Source organism: Manis javanica, chromosome 11 (genome assembly GCF_040802235.1).
Source record: "Manis javanica isolate MJ-LG chromosome 11, MJ_LKY, whole genome shotgun sequence".
In the NCBI taxonomy this organism is placed as follows: Eukaryota; Metazoa; Chordata; class Mammalia; order Pholidota; family Manidae; genus Manis; species Manis javanica.
In genome coordinates, this window is record NC_133166.1 from 113,081,330 (window position 1) to 113,101,103 (window position 19,774).

Here is a 19,774-nt window from a genome sequence, read left to right on the forward strand (position 1 = left end):
GGAGGACCTTCTTTTTCCCAGGAGAAGGGGCTGTAGTGGTCAAGTCGGTGGTGGCCCAGAGGGCACCAGAGAATCCCAGTCCCTCTCGATCAGGCCTTGCCGGACGAACTCGGCCCACGAGGCCTGTCCCAGGTTAAGAGTCAGGGCTCTCAGCCTGGGGCTGGGCCTGGCCTGGTCGACCAGCCAAGAGCAGCCCTCCGCACTCCGTACCTGCCCTCTGTGTCTGAGCTCCTGCAGTCTCCCCTGGCCATCAGGTGGGGACCCTAGGGCACCCCGATGCAGGGTTGGTCACTTTGGGGACATACAGGTCCAGATGCACCTCTGACCAGGGAGGTTAGAGTGTTCCCTGGCTGACACACACCGCAGCACACGGAGCTGCCAGCAGAGGGCACCAGAGGCCTCCTCCACGGATGGGGCCCTGGAAGGCTCAGGTGGGCACTGGCCAGGTGGTCAGGTGTCTGCGGTGCAGAGCGCACTCACTGCCTGCTCAGCATCCCTGCTCCTGCACCAATGCCACTCCAGTTGACTGTCAACCCCACGCCCTCTTCTTGGGCACCTCCCTCAGCTTTGGGCTAAGCTCTCCAAACCAGTTTTGGCCCTTCCTGGCTGACTCATCCCCCTCCCACCGCTGACTTGATCATGGCCTGCCCCGCCTGACAGCTCTTACAAAGGACGCAATCTCTGGTGGGCTCGGGGATCCACAGTGACCCCCATCCCGCCTCCAGGAAACAGACACATAGCTGCTAGTAGACTTAATTGGTTTAATGACACAGCCTCTGAGCCTCTGTCACCACTCATCTTGGGGTGTGACCTGCAGAGTCCAGGGCTCCAGATTCACCCACCACCCACACAGCATGCAGGGCAAGCCTGGCCTGAGAACGGGTCAGAGAAAGTTCTTTTCTTGGGCTCTGCCGAGGGAAGAGGGATGGGAGTGGGAGAGGGTGTCCACGGCCAGTTCTTGGGTGAGGGTGACTGAGTCCATCCTGGCTCCTTGATGAGTGAAGGGAATATAGCATGCACCCCAGTGGAGCTGGGAGCCCTCCAGGCCACCCCTGGGGAGCAGTGCAGTGGATAGGGGTAACCCCAATATCTGGGGGCTCGGGTCACCAGCCCGGCCAGCTTGGAGCCCAAAGTGGCTGGGTGCTGAGGTCCACTGTCCTGGCCTGGAGGGGTAGGGGGTCAGGGGGAGCAGTGGTGAGCAGCTGCAGGGGGCAGGGATAGGGGCCAGGGTCACAGGCACCAGATGGAACCCCCGTGTGGGTGGCGACGCCAGAGGAGAAGTCTCTGTGGCCTCAGGGAGGGGTTGGTAGAGGAAGAAAGGGGCTGGGCAGGTTTGGGGACAGCCACGACTGGCCACAGGGGCAGGAGGATGAGGGGCTGGTCCCCCCAGGTGGCAAGTTTGGCTGAGGTGTGCCTAGGGGCAGGTGGAGGCAGAGGCATTGCTGAACTTCAGGACAGGCCCCCAGCCCACCCCAAACTCCTTTGGTGTCCACGGTGCCAAGTACATCCACATACAGAATAATGGCCCTTGCAGTGGGGGGTGGCCCCCGGCACAAGTGCGACCCGGCTGCAGGCGTGGTGCCCCAGGGCCAGGTCTAGCTGTCTTCCTCTACCCTCCTCTGGTTCTTGGAGTGAAACCTGCTCATAAGCTCCTCCAGCTCTGATCCACCTTGCTGTGTCTGCAGGGATGGGGGGGACTCAGCCTGGGGACCTGCGGGTTGGTCAGCCTCCCCATTTCCCGCGACCGGGGCGCAGGCGCGGTGGGAGGCACAGAAGTGGGGGGCGGCTTACCTCCAGGAAGGCCTTCTGCACGGTGAGCTGGCTGTACACGCGGACGCCGTCCTCACCGCAAACCTTCTTCAGCTCCTCCTTGTTGAGGGAGAAGAGCTGGGGCCCAGTCAGGATGCCCAGGTTCTCCACGATGCTGCGGGCAGGTGGGCGGCGGGGCATGAGGGTGGGCCCGGCCCTGGCAGCCTCCGCAGCACCCGCGCCTGCCCGCGCCGCCCGCCCCAGCAGCACGCTCACCGGGGGCTGAAGGCCTTGGCTTCCAGCCAGGCGCGGACCTCTTCGGGGCCCGACTCGTACGTGAGCGGCTGGCGCACCGGCTGGCTGCGCTCCACGCGGAAGTGCCGCTGGGGTGGCTGCGTCTTGATGTGGCTGATGATCCTGACGAGCTCGTCGTTGACCTCGTCCATGTGCTGGATCAGCTCTGCGGGCGGCACCGCGCACTCAGGGCCCCTGCCGCGCCCCTCCCCAGACCCCGGGCCCCGCCCCTCCCCAGGCCCCGGGCCCCGCCCCTCGGCGGCGCGGCCTCTCACCGTCCTTGCCCCCGGAGAAGCTTGGGGGCACCTTGTGGGTGGGACTGGCGGCACCCCAGTATTTCTGGCTGGCCTGCAGGGGTGGGGGGAGAGGCAAGAGGGTGGGGGCACCCCCAGCCCCAGCTGGTCATTCGATGTAGCCTGCTTGTGCACACAGACCACCTCCACTGCCCTCCGCGGCCCGCTCCACTTTCTGTCCCCTGAGTGGAGCGATGAGAATGTGGGGCACCCGCCCCTCCTCGCCCCCGACCCCAAATCTCCCCAGGCCCCCACCAGGCCTGCGGGCCGGCCCCTCTGCACCTTTGCAGAGACCCACTGGGGGCCCGTTCCAGCCCCTGCTGTGGAGGGTTCACCCCACCCATCCCAGTCTTCTGCGGAGACGCGGCTGCAGCTGCCGCCCAGCCACCTGGCCCCGACCTCCACCTTCCTCACCTGCTCCAGGTGGGCGTCCTCTGGCCGGACCTCATCCAGGATGTTGCAGGGCACATAGCCTGCCTGGCCACTGCGATTGCGAAGCTTCCACCATTGGCGGCCGTCCTCGAGCACCTGTGGGCACCCCTCCCCGCCATCATCCCCAGCCTGCAGGGCCCCACCCCTCCTCCAACCATGGGTACCAGTGTGGGGTGCATTTCACAGGTGGGCCGGAGAGTTCTGGGCATCTCCCCATGAGCCTGACCCTCCAGTATGGGGACGATCACCACTCCCTCCAGGTGCTCCTGGCGCTGCCCAGCCTTCCATCCCACCAGAGGGATCCCCCTGGCCCCCCACTTTCCTCAGTAGGGCCCTGAGTCAGGGTAACTCTAGCCTACTTGTGCATACAGATCACCCCCACCACCCTCCACAGCCCGCTCCACTTTCTGTCCCCTGGTGAGTGGCCTGGATTCAGGATTGGCACAGATGGTGCTTTGAGGGGCCTTTGGGGTGGGCATGAATGACGAGCCCCCTGCTGGGTCGGAGGGTCCCTCACTCTCCAGCCTGGGCCCAGCCTACTCTAGCACAGGGGCCCCCGAGCCCCCTCTGAGATTCCCCAAGACAGGGAGGCCCCTTAGGCTGTGCTCCAGGTGGGCCTGGTCTATGGACCCAGACTGGAGCCTGGGGAAAGGGGTGCCGCCAGTGTCACACAGCCCCCCACCGCACCCCTGCCTGTCTCCTGAGCAGCCTGCTCCTGGCCCCCACTCACCTCCAGGACCTCGTCCCTGAGCACCGACAGCTCGCTGGCGTTGCGGGCTGTGAAGTCATAGAGGATCTTCACGTACTTGGCCATGGTGGGCACGGGCTCGTAGCCCCTGCGTGGAACAGGTGGGGCTGAGGCCCAGGGCTGGGCTGGGTCTCCTCCTAGACCTGGGGCGAGGCTTGGGGGAGCAGCTTCCAGGTGCCTGGCTACCTCCTGCTTGGCTCTCTGAGGTGCAGCGGAGAGAGGCTGTGGCTTGTCAGCCGGGAATGGAAACTGTGACAGCCCCAGAGTGCCAGGGGCCCCTGGGCAGAGGTGGGGGCGGAGGTGGGCGGGACTCGGGGGCCATGGGCGCAGCAAGTCTGCCCCAGCCCAGGCCACCTCATGGGTCTCCAGGCCCACAGGAACCAGAGCTAGCGTGTACCCGGGAAATGACAGGGTCACAGCACCCCAGAAACAGCTGACCAATGAGGGCAGGATGTTTTCAGGGCCAAGGCCCCTGAAGCATGGCGGACATTGCAGGAGCAGCCGCAGGGGGCTGCCCATGGGCGGCAGGGGCACAGGGTACGAGGGCAGCAGCTCTGACTGGGGGTGTCCCAGGCTCAGGTGGAGCTCTGCCCAAGCCAGGCCATCCCGCTGGGTCAGTCTGATCATCAGGTCAGCTCCTCTTCCAGTACAGATCCCAAAACGCCAGGGAGGGGTGGGACTGGATGGCCCTGGAGTCCTGGCTGGGGTCTGCCCGGGTTGGCCAGGGAGATGGCCAGGGGCTGGAGGTCGAGATGCAGACGTTTCTTAAAGTGTGGCCCTAGGGCAGGCCCTGGGCACCAGGCTGGTGATGTGGGGTGAAGGGATGGGCTCCCTCCTCTCCTCAAACTGAATCCTGGGGCCTGGCAGGGTAACAACCTCCCAGGCAGATCCTGGACCAGGAATGGGAACAGAAAGGAGAGGGGGGGAGGGGGGATCCCCCAGGCCCTAGGTCTGTGAGACGTGGTATGTGGAAATGTGTGTGTGCAGGTAGAGGGCTGCTGTCCTAGCTCAGACCCTGTCTCCTCTGCTCCTCTGCCCACATCAGCCTCAATAGGGCAAGGATTGATGAAACCACTTAAGTTTAGTGGCTTAATATATTTCTAACCATGACTCTGAAACATAAATGTAGGGACAAGAAAAGAGACGATGGATTAAGGCAGTGAATGTATGGGTGGCTTTCGACATTTTTCCTTCAATTATATATAAAGGTAGAATGAAAGTATGGTACTAATTTGAAAGGTATGAATTTTGAAAGGTATGAATGAGGCACTTACTGCCACCTGGTGGCAGCATACCCACAGCAAAGCCTCTGTGATTCGAGGGGTGAGTGTCACACTCCCTCTGTGAAGAAGGCTTACCTGTGCGCATGTGGGGAGCTGCCTGGTGAGACATCTCCGGGGGGGGTGGGCTCAGACACAAGGCTGTGCTTCACGGAGTTTCGAAAAGATGGTCGGCTCACTGGAGTTGGCTGTGGGGAAAATGGATCATCTGGGCTCTGTGTGGGGTGGGAGTAGCTAGGCAGGGCGGTGAGGGCCAAGTGGAGGTGAACCACAGTGAAGGGGTAGATGCCGGAGTTGGGGGGGGAGGTGGGCTGTGGGTGCTCTGACCTCATCCTCAGGGGTGGTGGACACCTGCCCCTCCACTTCCCAGGGAGCCTCCTGCAGCATGTCCATGGGTGGCTCCCAGCCGTTGTGGAACGTGGGCACATAGAGGGGCACCTGCGGCTCCCGTGGCCACTCGGAGCTGAAGGAGTCCTGGGGTGAGCTGTGCCCACCTGTGGGAAGCGGCCCCTCCCACGACCCCATCTGGTCCGAGCCTCCACCCTGCACCGCCCTGCCCAGGCCTTCCCACCCCCTTCCTGCCCACAGCCGCACCGGGGGCGTGTCCAGGTCTCCCCCAGCGACTCCCACAGGGCCGTCTCCTTGGGGACTAGGTGGCCACGCAGGAAGCCCACAGCATCTTGGGACAGCAGGGGACTGGACACCGAGCGTGCAATGTCTGGACCACCGCAGGTGCTGACGATCTAGGGCACAGTGTGGTCAGGGGCGCCGTGCCCGCCAGACCCCAGCCTGTGCCCCACCCGGGGCTGCCCCGCTCTGAGGGCGGACCCCCCCCAGCCCAGTCACCAGGTCCAGAGGCCCGAAGAGGAAGTGCACGAGCTCAGCCGCGCTGGGGTTCTGGATGTGCCTCTGCAGCTTGGCCTGGTGGGGAGTGGGCAGCGGGTGCGTGGGGAGTGGGGGGCTCTGGACCCCCCCATTCCATGTCAGCACCGGGGGGCGGGCGGGAGGGCAGGCCGCTGGCTCACCAGCAGGTTGATGGCCAGCTTGATTTTCTGGAAGCAGTCAACAAACTCAGCCTCGGAAGGGGGCCGCGCCCGCAGTGTGAGAACGCCCTCTGGAATGGGGGTGGTGTGAGCCCGCTGGCCTGTCCCTGAGTCCCGCGAGTCTTGTCTGCAGTCTCATGTGTCCCTCCACCCGGACTGGACCCCCTGCTCAGTGGCCACTCCGTCCTCCCACTGCCCTGGTCTCCCCTCCCCCCACCTCTACTGCATCTGGGTCTTTGCATCGGACACCCCGCCTGCCCGGTGCCCCTCCTCCGCACCCGCCTCCCCTCCCCAACCCGTGCCCCCAGGGCCCCCCCACCGCACCCGCAGGTCCTTTCTTCCCCTTCTTCTTCCCCTTCTTGCGCTGTTTCAGCTGCTTGAAAGCCTCAGCCGCCTTCTGCAGCCGAGCCACGAACCACTCGATGTCGTCCAGGGCACAGTTGAGGACTTGCTGGGGTCAGAGTGGGGGTGTGTCAGCCTCAGGCACCCCCACCCACTGCCGGGACAGCCACTGCGGCTCCTTGGCCCTGCCTGGGGGAGGCTGGGCCCTGGCCGGGGGCTGACAAGACCCACCGTTTCCTTCTCTATCTTCTGAGCCAACACGGCCCGCGGCTCCTCGTCCTGCGACTCCTGGCGGCGGAAGCCTGGACGGGGCAGAGCTGCTTAAGCCAAGGCTGCCCCATGGCTGGGCAGCCCCAGCCCCGGCCCCGGCCCACGGCCTACCTGGCTCGCTGAGTGGCACAGGCGGGCCCACTCGGTTCCTGGAAGGGGAGCCCCCGCCCAGGTGCTGGAAGGGGACGGGGGCCGGGCCCATGGGAGGTGGCAGGACTGACTGCCGTTGCCGGATCTTCTCCTGGTGGCCCCTGGGGGACAAAGGCGGCTCAGCCCGCAACTGCGGGCGTCTCCCAGGCCCTCCCGCTGTGTCCCCTCCACCCTACTTCAGGGTCTGAGGCCGCATCTTCTTCCCCAGCCGGCAGTCGGCCAGCGCGCTCTCGATGTCCTCATGCACCAGCTCCGCCTGGGGGGACAGCGCGTGAGGTGGCGGCTGGGCTGGGCCTCCACCCGGTGCCCGCCTGGGCCCTGCCTCACCTCCACCTCGTCGCAGTAGAAGAAGTGGATGTCGGGCTTGCTCTGCTCGGAGTCCTGGCACACGAGCAGCAGCACCGACGGGTAGCGCAGCTGGTTCAGCACCGTCTGGCTGTGCCGCACGGTGGGCAGTGGGAAGTTCTCCAGCTCCTCCTGGGGGCCGGGCAGCTCAGTGGATGCAAACCCGCCCCAGGCAGAGCCGAGGAGGGACACAGCCACGGACCCGGCCTGTGGCGTCCCAGCCACGGACATGGACGCAAGTGCAGCTTGCAGCCCAGAAAAGGGACGTGGCCCAGCGTGGACAGACATTAGCTCCGCTGACAGGCCACAGCCATGGCACACGGATCACTGACACACCGGGCCCTGTGTGACGTGGCTTCTGGGAACACTCAGCCCCATCCAGCCACCTGCCCTGACCTGTCTGCCCTTGGCGCTTGTCAGGGCCCCACCCCGACAGGGATGCCCCGCTGCTCTGGTCAATGCCTCTGCCACCTGCCCCACTGCCTACCTGGGACTCCACATCCAGCAGCCGCAGGGACTGGTCGCTGACCTGCAGCAGCATCTCCTGCGTCCAGACCTTCTCCTTGGAGCTCAGCTGCACCAGCTTCCGGATAGCGTCGTCCACGGACACGATGGCTTCACTCTTGTCCATGATGAATGTGGCCAAGTGCTGGTGCAGAAATAGTCACTCTGGGCAGAGCCCACCTCGTGCCAGCATCAGGGACAAGGGGTACTCCCTGGGGGTCTGAGGGGCCGTGGCCAATCCTGGGGGGCCACGGACAACCCAGGGGGCCTGAGGGGGTCTCTGCTCTGTCTTGGTGGATGTCTGTGGGGCCACAGATGTGCCCTGACAGAACCCTTGGCAGCCCTCCACAAATAATCCCTGTCCACCACTTCTCGGGTGGCTGGGCTGCAGGGACACCCGCCTCCCTCCCCAGCTGACTTGGTGCAGACTCACTGCAGGACCTTTGCACGCTGTCTCTACCCCGCCCCTGGCCTTCCCAATGCTCTTCCTTAAGGATTCTGCCTGGACATCACCCTCCCTGACTGTTTAGCCTACAGTGTCACCATGACACCTCATCCCTGACCTGCCTGCTTTTTGTTTGTCATGAGCTGACACTGTGTTGTATGTGACCTACTTCTCTTTGTTTTCTGGCTGCTGGGCCCCGCTGACACCCCAGGGCCTGGGGCAGTACCTGCACACAGCAGGCCTCAGGGAATGTGCAGTGTAGGAGTGAGCGCCCTGGGCTCTTGGCCAGCCCAGCCCTCCCCTTACCAGTGTGCCCTTCTGTCCTCCCCACCTCCTGCCAGGCTCCCCCATGTGTCTGTTGATCTTCACTGGATTCAGTAAGCAATGCTGGCATAGCTGGATAAACACTAACATAAACTCCAGGCAGTCAAGACTTAAGGCAAAATGCAAAACCATGAAAGTGCTGAAAGAAAATCCTGGATGATTTTTTATATTCTCAGAAAGGCCTTTGCAAGAGGGTACTTTCCTAAATAAGGAAGAAAATCCAGATGCTCAAAAGAAAAGACCAATAAATCTGACTTAATGAAAAAGATAAAAACTTCTGCCGGAGGAAAAAAATACTATATACAGGGTTAAAAAGAAAAAGTGGGAAAAATATAGATAGAGTAGACATAAAAAGGCTAATTTTCTTAATATATAAAAAGACTAATATGTGTTATAATGATAGTTCTTACATCATTAAAAGCTCTATCTCGTTAAATAAAGATACCAGTAATAAATGAGTACATAAATGAGAAAATATGTAAGTGAAAAGATCAACACCCCAATAGAAAAATTGAAAAATTGGCAGAACTTATAAACACAGTCTTCAGGAAAGTAAACATTAGTAACTTTCTAATATAGAAAATTGTATGTGATCTCATTCAACAAAAGGACTGTGAATTGAAGCTCTGAGACTATTATTTTAGGAATGAATCAACCACTGATTTTTTTACCAAGTCTATTGACTAGCACCAACCAGTGCTTGTGGGTTACACCTGTGAGCTGGGGCGCAGTGAAGTGGGAACATCACTACACACCCGTCTGGCTGCTCTGGGGATAGGCTGGTGACACTGTAAAGGTGCACGTGCTCTCCTGTCACAATTCTGCTTCAGGTACCTGCCCGTGCACAAAACTGCAGAACTGCTTGTAATAATGAGGGTGGGACCCAGCCTACATGTCCACCCACAGGTTAGAGCGGTAAGTGGGCAGAAATACAGCATGGGCTATGGGGAGCCTGCATGTCTGTGCGGGGCAGGGTACAACCCAGAGCATGCCGCTAGCAGCACACACCACAACCAGACCAGACCTGCTCAGTAATTCCTAAATGGCGAAAGCCAGGGCATGTTTTGTGGCCATAATAGAATTAAGTTAGAGATCAGTAATAAAAAGAAAACCAGAAAACTTTCAATCAGAAATTAAGCAACCCACTTCTAAATAACTCATGGCTACACAGTTGTGGAAATGAACACACTTTTAACACTTTCAACCAATGGGCGAAAGAAGAAATCCCAAGGGAAATAAAATACTTAGAGGCAAGTGACAATGAAACCACAACACACCAAAACTGATGGGGCTCATCAAAAGCAGTGCTCAGGGGAGCCTTTAGAGCTGTAAATGCTTCCACGAATACAGAATAACAATCTGAATAATCCACAGGTCGAAGAAGTCACAAGAAAATCAGACATTCTGCACTGCACTGGACAGGGTGAGGATCTAATCACGTGGGTAACTGGTGAACCAGTGTGTTGTATATTTGACACCAATATAAATCGCGTATCAATGATACTTCAGTAAAAAAGAGAAAAAAGAAAATATTCTGAACCAAATGATAATAACACTATGTACATGAAAACTTGTGGGATACAGGTAAATGAGTCCTTCACTTGAAATTTACAGCTTTAAATGAATACATCAGAAAAGAAAGAATATATAATATCAGTGATCTAGGCACTCCCCTTAAGAAGCTAGACAAAGACAATCAAAACCCAAAGTAATTGGAAGAAAGGAAATTAAGAGAGAAATCAACGAACTAGTAAACAGAGAAATACTAGTGAAAAATCAACAAAGCTCAAAGTTGGTTCTGAACAGATTTATGAAATTTATAAATCTGTAGCAAGACTGATCAAGAAAAAAACAGAGAACACAAATTACCAATAACCAGAAGGACAGAGAGGACATTACCACAGATCCTACAGGCATCAAAGTGAACTTGTAACCAAAAACCTTCCAAAGAAGCACAAACCTTATACTCAGAAGGCCTCACAGGTGAGTCCTAAGAAATACCTAAGGAAGAAATCTTGACAACGTTCCATAAACTCCTGAGATGGAGGAGGAGAGCATATGCCCCCCGCCATTGTATGAAGCCAACATAAGCTGATGCCAAACCTGCCAAGGGCATTGAAGGAAAAGAAAATTATAGACCAGTATCTCTAATAAACATCAATGTAAAAAACCCTTAACGAAATATTAGCAAGAGCCCAACGGCATATAAAAAGGACAACACACTATGAACAAACGAGGTTTATCCCAGAAATGCAAGTTGATTCAACATAAAAAACACAGCCAATCAGTGTGATTTACTATGTTCAGTAGTGAATAAATCACAATAGGCTCAGAGAAAGCATTTAACAAAATTCAACACCTTTCATGATAAAAACTCTCAGCAAATAAGAATGGAAAGGACCTTTCTCACTCCAATAAAAGATGTCTACAAAAACACAGCAAATAAAACAGGTAGACTTGAGGACTTTCTTCTGAGACTGGACAGAAGGCAAGGGCATGTACTCCCAATACTCCTATTCAGCATTGGGCTAGTGGTCCTCGCCAGGGCAATGAAATAAGAAGATAAAGTGGCATCCATTCATGATAAAAACTCTCAAGAAAATGGGTATAGAGAGCAAGTACCTCAGCATAATAAAGGCCACATATGGCAAACCCACAGACAACATTATACTTAACAGCGAGAAGCTGAAAGCTTTTCCTTTAAGATTGGGAACAAGACAAGGATGCCCACTCTCCCCACTATTATTCAACATAGTTCTAGAGGCCCTGGCCACGGCAATCAGACAACACACAGAAATAAAAGGCACCCAGATTAGCAAGGGAGAAGTTAAACTGTCCCTGTTTGCAGATGACATGATACTGTACATAAAAAACCCTCAAGAATCCACTCCAAAACTTCTAGATCTAATATCTGAATCCGGCAAAGTTTCAGGATACAGAATTAATACACAGAAATCTGTTGCATTCCTATACACTAAAAATGAACTAGCAGAGAGAGAAATCAGGAAAACAATTCCATTCACAATTGCATCAAAAAGAATAAAATACCTAGGAATAAACTTAACCAAGGAACTGAAAGACCTATACTCTGAAAACTACAAGACACTCATGAAAGAAAAAGAAGATACCAATAAATGATCCGATAAAGGGTTGACATCCAAAATACATAAAGAGCTCACGCACCTCACAAATAAAAAGCAAATAATTCGATTAAAAAATGCAGACACTTCTCCAAAGAAGAAATTCAGATGGCCAACAGACACATGAAAAGATGCTCCACATCGCTAATGTCAGAGAAATGCAAATTAAAACCACAATGAGATATCACCTCACACCAGTAAGGATGGCCACCATCCAAAAGACAAACAACAACAAATGTTGGCGAGGTTGTGGAGAAAGGGGAACCCTCCTACACTGCTGGTGGGAATGTAAACTAGTTCAACCATTGTGGAAAGCAGTATGGAGGTTCCACAAAAAGCTCAAAATAGACATACCATTTGACCCAGGAATTCCACTCCTAGGAATTTATCCTAAGAATGCAGCAGCCCAGTTTGAAAAAGACATATGCACCCCTATGTTTATTGCAGCAGTGTTTACAATAGCCAAGAAATGGAAGCAACCTAAGTGTCCATCAGTAGATGAATGGATAAAGAAGATGTGGTACATATATACAATGGAATACTACTCAGCCATAAGAAAAAAACAAATCCTACCATTTGCAACAACATGGATGGAGCTAGAGGGTATTATGCTCAGTGAAATAAGCCAGGTGGAGAAAGACAAGTACCAAATGATTTCACTCATCTGTGGAGTATAAGAACAAAGCAAAAACTGAAGAAACAAAACAGCAGCAGACTCACAGAACCCAAGAATGGACTAACAGTTACCAAAGGGAAAGGGTCTGTGGGGGATGGGTGGGAAGGGAGGGAGAAGGGGAATAAGGGGCATTACGTTTAAGACACGTAGGTGGGGGCACGGGGAAGGCAGTATAGCACAGAGAAGACAAGCAATGACTCTATAGCATCTTACTACGCTGATGGACAGTGACTGCAATGGGGTATGTGGTGGGGACTTGATAATGGGGGTAATCTAGTAACTACAATGTTGATCATGTGATTGTATATTAATGATACCAAAAAATAAAAGAAGATAAAGTGGCTAAAAATAAGAAATTACATACTGGATTTTTAGACATTATTGTAGATGTAGAAAATCCAGCAACTCCACAAATGACCAGAACAAATAAATGAACTCGGCAAAGTCTTAGGGTTATTCGGTCACTGTGAAAATTTCAATCATTTTTCTACATGCTAGCAATAGACAACTGGAAAATGAAATTAAAAAAATATCATTTGCATCGGTATATAAAAATCAAATACCCAGTGAGTATTTTCACAAAAGACGTGTGAGACCCCTACTGTGCAAACCACAAAACCTCTTGAGTGAAGGTAGGTACGTTCTGGTGAGTACAGAGACCCCACATGCTGGATGGGAAAACTCAGTATTCCCAAGACACTAAAATGTCAACTGTCCCTGAATTGATCTGTAGACTTGACTCAATGCCAATCAAAATTCTATCAGGCTTTTTTTGGTGGGGGGTAGGCAGGTAGAAATGGACAGTTTAATTTTTCAATGTAACTGCAAGTCCAAAGAACTTAGAATAATCGGGAAAATCTCGAAGAAAAAAGAACAAAGTTGGAGAACTCACATTGCCTGATTTATAAATAATGCCACACTGAGTGACCGTGTGGAGCAGAGAAGCCCAGAAGAGACCCATTCATGTCCAGTGAATCGATTTTTGACAAAAGCACCAATAGGGGAGGGAGGGTCTCTTGAATGTGACCACACCTTCCCCACGGGGGAGAAATGAACCTTGAGTGCTATGCTCCCCGATCAGCCCTGATTCACACCATACCCAAAATTAATTTAAAACGGATCAGAGACCCAAATGCAAAAGCCTCAACTATGAGGTATCTAGGAGAAACACATAAAGAAATCTTCAGAGCCTTGGGTCAAGCAATGATCCCAAGCCGCCTTCTCCCTGAAAAAACAAGAAAACCCCAACTATCACAGACAAAACGGGGAAGATCAGATGTCAGCACCATCACCAGACTGGGAGAGGGTGACAACGTGCGTACAGGACGCCTACCCGTCAGTATGGAGCGTGTGTACATGCGGGGACGGACCAGGGCCACACGAAGCCGAAGTGTCCCCTGCAGCCCAGTGCCTACAGCTGTCTTGCTCTGCACCCACTTTTCCTTGAAATGAATTCGCGAAGCAGAACAAAGGTGTCTGTGAACCGTGAGGCTCCGCTTAGAAAGGATTCTCAAAAACACAAGGTGTGGTGATGGAGGGCACAGCGGTGCTGCCCACGCTGGGGTGGGAAAGACAGAGGGCCAGGGTGCTTTGGGGCAAAGGCATTTTCTGGGTGCCGGAGACGGTGAAAACCAAACCCACAGGCTTCAGCAGCGCCCCCCACTGTCAGAGTGGGTGTGTACTCCCCTGCCCCACCCTCTCTCTGTGCCTCTGTTTCCCCCTCCGGGAGGGGCAAGCAAACCCGCCCACTTCCCCCGCCTTGGTGGTTGTTGGGTGAGCAGGAGAGGCGCCCGGGGCTGCGGCCCCTCAGCAGGCTAGCCTGGACCGAAGTCCGGGAGCAGGTCTGGGAGGCCCAGGTGGCTATGGTTCCTCACCCAGGAGGGCAAAGTCCTGGGACGGAAAGGGATGGAGCTGACCTGCCCCCTCCTGCCCTGTCCTTGGGCACAAAGGCAGTAGCAGTCACCAGATGGGCAGGGCCACCGTCTCCCAACATGGCCAGTCAAGGGCCCTTGTGACTGGCATGGTGCAGGCCAGGGAACAGGCTCAGCCAGCAGGCCCGCCTGGCCTATGTGGGTATGGAGGCTTCTGTGGGGAGGGAGGTGCCCCCATTCGTGGCCCAGGGCCCCCTTCCTGGTACAGACTCCCCCTTTCTGGTCCAGGCCCCCCTTCCTGGCCCAGGCCCACTGTCCCTGCCTCCTGGGCCACTCCAGCCCTACTGCTGTGCTGCCTTGGACGATGGCCAGGACCGAGGACCTCAGCCCGCTGCCAGGAGCAGGAAGGTCACTTTAAAATCATACTTCCTGAGTTCAACATGTGGATCAAAACGGTCCCAAGAAAAGCCTGCTGAGCTGGCAGCTGGTGTGGAGCACAGACGAGCAGTCCCGAGCCCACCTCCCCGCGGCAGCTCGGCGAGGGTGTCTCAGTACCGTCTTCACCCCACTCAACCAGCTCCTTGTTTTGGAGCCAGGATGACAATTCCCACGGGGCCTTCCCATCGGAGCCCGGCCAGACAGCACTCAGGGCTTGTCCCCCACCCCACCCCAGCCCGTGTGGGCCACTAGCACCTTCTCTCCCCAGGCACGCCTTCAGGCTCCCTGTGTCCCCAGGCTGTGAGCTCCCCAGGGCAGGGGCCTCCTGGGTCCCCAGACCGTGAGCTCCCCCAGGGGGGGCTCCCCAAGATCTACTCCTGTAGGGGTCCCTGATGTGGACAGGTCCTTGGCTCTAGCCACCTGCTGTGGGTGTCAGACCTGGGCTACCCATGACTCTCTGCGCCTGCCCCACCCACGCTGCCCGTCCCCTGGGGCACTGAGGTGGTTGTGGGTGCGGGGCGGGCCCCTGGCCGCCTCACCTGGACGTGATACTGGGATGTCTCGTGCATGATGGTGTTCGAGTTGGAGTACTTCTTTCTCTGCTCTGAACGGGAAGCACCGGTCACTCACCCTGAGGGTGGGGCCATGGCCCCCAGTCCAAGCTGGATCCCAGGTGGGACTGGGGAGGGTGCAGCAGAGGTGGGGTGCTGCTCTGCTGGCCCCTCGAGGTTACCAGGAAGGACTCAAGGATGAGAAATGTGGGAGGTGGCCCTCCCGGCAGCCCCTGGGGCAGGACCCCGGCTCAGTGTGGTGGGGGCCTGTCTTGGAGAGGGTGCAGGAGGCTCAGTCTCCTCCCTGGAGCCCCCTTGCCCAGGAAGTCCGGGACAGGGCTTCCCCTGCTCTAAGCCCTGCCCCTCCCCAGAGCTTTGTGCTTTCCTGAGGGGACACGGACACTGTCCAAAGGCACCAAAGGAGAGGGCGGTGGGGGTGGCGGTGTGTCTTAGGGGGGCAGAGCTGGGGAGGTGGGGACTGGCCAGGCCCCACCTTCCTGGAGCTGGCACCTGGCACTCAGTCCTGCTGGAATCCTGCCCTGGGCGATAGAGTTGCGGCCGAATCAATATTGATGGCCCCTGAATTATTAGTAAGAGCCTCTCCCCTTACCAGAGTGCTGCAGAGAGCGACCCAGGCAGCTGTTGGTGAGGATTCAGGGGCCTCATCTGGGCTCCCAGGGCTGACCTGCATCTCCCCTGGGGGTCCTCGCACAGCCTTGCAGAGGGCAGTGGGCAAGACCTCCCCCGGGCCCCTGCCACTCCCATACTAGGCTGTCACCCACAGCCTCCCATCCTCAAACCTCACTCACCAAACAGGTCCTTGGCACTCATCTTGGACACACTGTCAGACTGGCCCAGGCTGCCGCTGCCAGGGAGAGGCTGGTGAGGGCAAGTCTGTGCTGCTCCCTCCCTGGGGACGGCTCCCCTCCCTGGGGTCGGCTTGGTGGGGGAGGAGTGGGCAGGTGGGGCGGGGGCTCACTTGGCAGCACCCGGGAAGCAGCTTACGGACCCCGACTGGCTCATGGTGTCCCTGGTGGTGGCTGGCAATGCAGGGCAGACCTCAGGCCTGAGTCCAGGGCCTAGTGCCCGCACCTGAGAGCACAGAGTGAAGCTGACGCCTCCTTGGGCCCTGGTGCAGGGCCTGGGTCTCCTCCTACCACATGCCAGAGCCAGGGGTTGGAGCCTGATGTCCTGGCCACATTCCCCAAGGGTGCCTGGGCAGGGGGTCCTCAGGCAGCAAAGCCCCACCTCCTGGGGACACACCAGGACCACCCCTGCCTTGCGTCCCAGCTGGCGGTCACTGTGGCCCCATCTCATCCAGGACCCTTGGTCCTCCACAGAGACCCTCAGGCCATCTGGGGTGGGGCTGCGAGGGGGTATCTTGGAGGCTCTGGAGGTGGGTCCTTGGCAAGGAAGTGCCTTCCCAGCAGAGGGCTGGGCAGGTTCAAAGGCACTGAGGCAGGTGGGAGGCACACATTGGAGGAAGAGTTCAGGGTGAGGCTGGAGCCCTGGGGGGTGTACTGGGTCCCAGAGCCCAGGGCAAAGGCCAGAGGGCGCCCACCCTCTAGGGTGAGAAGAGCCTGGACCCCTGGACCAGGCTGGCATGTCCTGGGGGTCTGTGTCCCCTGGGGACCTCTGGCAAGGCTGTCCCTCTTTGGCCTCAGTGTTTGGGGGTCTGCCAGGGTGGGGGCTCACAAGCTAAGGGTGCTGGTATCCAAGGCAGGGAGTGCCCCAGGACTTTCTGGTTTGACTCCCAGGAGGTGTGAGGCGCTGGGGCTACTCCCGCCCACATGCTCTCTGGGGAGGAGTGGGTGAGGGCGCAGGGCCAGATTCCTCTGTCCATCTGACTGTGGAGAATATGCCCGGAATGCTCATGACCCAGGGGGTGAGCCCAACTGTTTGCTTAATGGAAGCCAAAGGCATTGGGCACGTGTGTTCAGGTACACACACCTGGGTGACACACAGACATGCACAGGTCGGGGCACGCAGCCCCTCCCCTCAGGGAGTCTGGGCTGGGAACATGGAGGCTTCAGCTCCCTGGGACAGAGTGAGGGTCCCTGGGCCATGCAGACGGAGGGGTTCGGCACTGCCGGGGTCAGGGATCAGCTGGAGGAAGGGGAGCTTCTTTAGCTGACTGGCAGAGGCGCCCTGCAAACCCAAGGGGTGGCGCGGGCACTGCCCGAGGGCCCTGGGGCCCTGGGGCCCTGGCTGCACTTTGGTTTTACTATAGCCATTTTCCGGGTGCAAAGGCAGGGCTGAGCAGGGCGCTCGGTTGAGCAGTGGAGGGGAGGAGGCCCTGGCAGGGCAGGAAGGGCAGAGGGAGAGGCTCCAAGTTCAAATTCCAGTTCACAGCCAGTGACCTTGGGGAGGAGTCGGCTTAAGGGCCCAGGGAGAGGGGTGCGGGGGCCCTGGCTTTGCCCAGGTCCGGTAGCCGTGGGCTGGGGAGGGCCGTCGGGGTGGGAGGAGGGATAGGATGGGCCGGGGGAGCCGAGGCGGGGGCGGGCCTGAGGCGCAGTCTAAAGGCAGGCAGAGTGCGGAGCAGACAGGGCTGGGTGGGGCGCTGAGCCCTCGCAGGGACCTGGAGAGGCCTGGGCAGGGCTGCGGGAAGGGGGCCGAGGAGGGAGCAGAGGTGGGGGAGGGGAGGCTCTACCAGCTGGGCTCTGCGTCAGCACAGCGGGGGCCGACCAGGCTGGGGTGGGGGCACAGGTGGTCTGAACACCCCTGCAGTCCTGCGGAGCCCCCTCGCCTGCCACTAAGGACCCAAACACAGGCTCCAGCCTGGCCAGCGGGGCGGCCACAGGTGGGACACCCACGGCCCGCTGCCAGCCCACCCTGGATCTACCCTGCACAGGCCCCCGCCTCCTCCCTCAACCTTGACCAGAAGTCTGGCCCAGCCTGAGGCTTCCCCCACCCTGGATTTCCTTCTGGTTCAGACACCCAGGAGGCGCCTCCTGACGTCTGACCCACAGGGGCCCCGCCTGCCTTGGGCACTGGGGTGTAGGGCCTGCGAGGGGCCAGGGGAGAGCGGCCCTCACCACCGCCTTCAGGGCTGACTCAGGTGCCACTGGCTTTAACTTCCCCGAGTACCGGCGCCACCCCAGGGCCAGACCCGACCGAACCGGACCGGGCCGGCAGGCCGCAGCGGGACCGGGCTCCTGGCCACAGCCCGGTCAGTGCCTTGCGGCCCGATGCTCCCCTGCGCCCTCGGTCGACCCGAGGGCCCCGGCCAGAGCCCCGCATCGCGCAGCCACCTGGGGAAAACTGAGGTCCGGCCGGCCCGCCGTCGGTGCGCGCAGCTCCCGCGTCGGCCCTCAGCTGCCCTGGTTGGACCTACGCGCTCACCTGCTCTGTCGCCCTGGGCCCCGCGGCCGTCCTTCCGTCCTTCCGTCCGCCGTCTGTCGGCGCCTGGCCGGGCGGCGTCCGGGCTCAGCGGGCCGGGCCGGGCGGGGCCCGGAGGAACCTGAGCGGCAGGTTGGAGACCCCGCCCCGCCCGGCTCCCCGCGGCGGCGGCCCCAACACCCGCCCTTCCCTGCCCCGCCCCGCTCCCCGAGGTCGGCCCAATACCTGCCCGTGGCCCCGTGCATACCCCAGGCCAGAGCTGGGGACCAGGGCGACCGCGCAGGCTGAGGCCACGAGGCCTCTCTGGAGCACGCAGAGCTGTGCCCTGGCAGGGGCAGCATGTGCCCGGGGAGGCCAGCCTCACCCCTGCCAGATGCCTTCAGCTTCAGGTGCCCCCACTGGGGCCCACCCTGGCCACTGGCCCCAGCGCAAAGCTCCGTCTCTTCAGCCCTTTTAGTCTAGGGGAGCACTAGGCCCAGCTTCAGTCTGGGTGGGTGTCAGGCCCAGGGTGTCAGAGCCCCCTAATCTGCACTCTGAGCTTGCCAGATGGGACTCACCTCCACAATCTAGGAGATACTGAAGTCTCTCTCTTTGGGCCACCCCAGCCCAGCCTGGGCACCCCCTGAGGGATGGGGGCATGTCACTGGACGGGGTGTGCGAGGGCAGAACGGGTGGGGGAGCATCCTGTGATGCCCCTTCCTGAGGCCCAGGCCCCAGCTCTGCCCACTCCCAGGCTCCTGCTTCTGAACTGACTCCTGGGACGCCCGCCCCGCTGGGCCAGGAGGAAGTGGGGCAGGGGCAGAGGCAGGGCCAGGCGCGGTGGGCAGCCCCCACACGTGCCGGATCGGAGGCTATTGTTCCCATGGTGGGCGGGGCAGGCAAGGCTGCGCTCTCAGAAGGGCAGGGCAGTCGGCCTGCCTGCGTTTGCTGGGGCCAGCATGGCACACTTCCTGGGGAATCCCCAGGGAAGGGCAACACACTTCACCCTGGAGGCTCGGCGGCACTGCATTTGGACTCCAGGGGCATGTTGCTAGGACCCCAGAGGCAGGTCTCTGCGCCCGTTGTCTGGAGCATCCCAGGTGAGATGCGGAGGGGGTGCAGGAAGTGGCCTTCATCCTTGGGCCCAGCCCTGCCCCTGAACCCCAGCGAGGCCAGACTTCCTGGTTCTCTCCCTAACTCTGCTGAGCACCCAGGGGAAGAGGCAGATGCCCACCCTGACCCTTCCTGAAAGCTGTCAGGGTGGGCGAAAAGTGGGAAGGCCCGCACACAAGGCGACACTGAAGGGCAGCTCTTAGCTCCTGAGATCAATGACTGCCATCAGATTGGGAGCAGAGCCCCAAAAGCAGGCAGCAGGGGGCCTGGTGTCCCAGACCAGTTGGTGGCCACCCGGAGCCCTGGTGCCCCCCCATGGACAGGAGACCACTGCCTGTGTGTGGCTGAAGTGATGGGGGTCTCAAAGGCCCATCCCAGATCCTTAGGTGGGAAGTCATGAACCCTGGAAGCAACAGGTGTCATGCTGCCTGGGTCTGTAGGGAGCCAC

The 19,774-nt window shown here is 58.6% G+C and overlaps 1 protein-coding gene across 7 annotated transcripts; it reads right to left on the reverse strand.

The window, feature by feature from the left end:
* Positions 1–747: 747 nt before the first annotated feature.
* On the reverse strand, positions 748–18,389 carry EPS8L2 (EPS8 signaling adaptor L2). Of its 7 annotated transcripts, none has more exons than XR_012123054.1 (21): positions 18,238–18,389; positions 15,875–15,987; positions 15,705–15,760; positions 14,884–14,948; positions 7,434–7,595; positions 6,929–7,078; positions 6,778–6,857; positions 6,563–6,702; positions 6,413–6,483; positions 6,164–6,290; positions 5,822–5,910; positions 5,643–5,717; positions 5,391–5,539; positions 5,124–5,259; positions 4,875–4,984; positions 3,499–3,604; positions 2,751–2,864; positions 2,319–2,518; positions 2,026–2,209; positions 1,792–1,924; positions 748–1,679 (listed from the first exon to the last, which is right to left on the reverse strand). XR_012123054.1 is itself a non-coding variant. In XM_037011538.2 (21 exons), exons 2-21 carry the CDS (start codon positions 15,916–15,918, stop codon positions 1,596–1,598), a joined length of 2,106 nt encoding a protein of 701 aa, XP_036867433.1. In that variant the 5' UTR covers positions 15,919–15,987; positions 18,238–18,389; the 3' UTR covers positions 748–1,595. The 7 variants fall into 7 exon arrangements, 6 of the variants coding, with proteins under 6 accessions (XP_036867433.1, XP_036867431.1, XP_036867432.1 ...); XM_037011538.2 differs by having other exon boundaries at positions 2,319–2,391; positions 7,476–7,595; XM_037011536.2 differs by having other exon boundaries at positions 2,319–2,391.
* Positions 18,390–19,774: the final 1,385 nt, after the last annotated feature.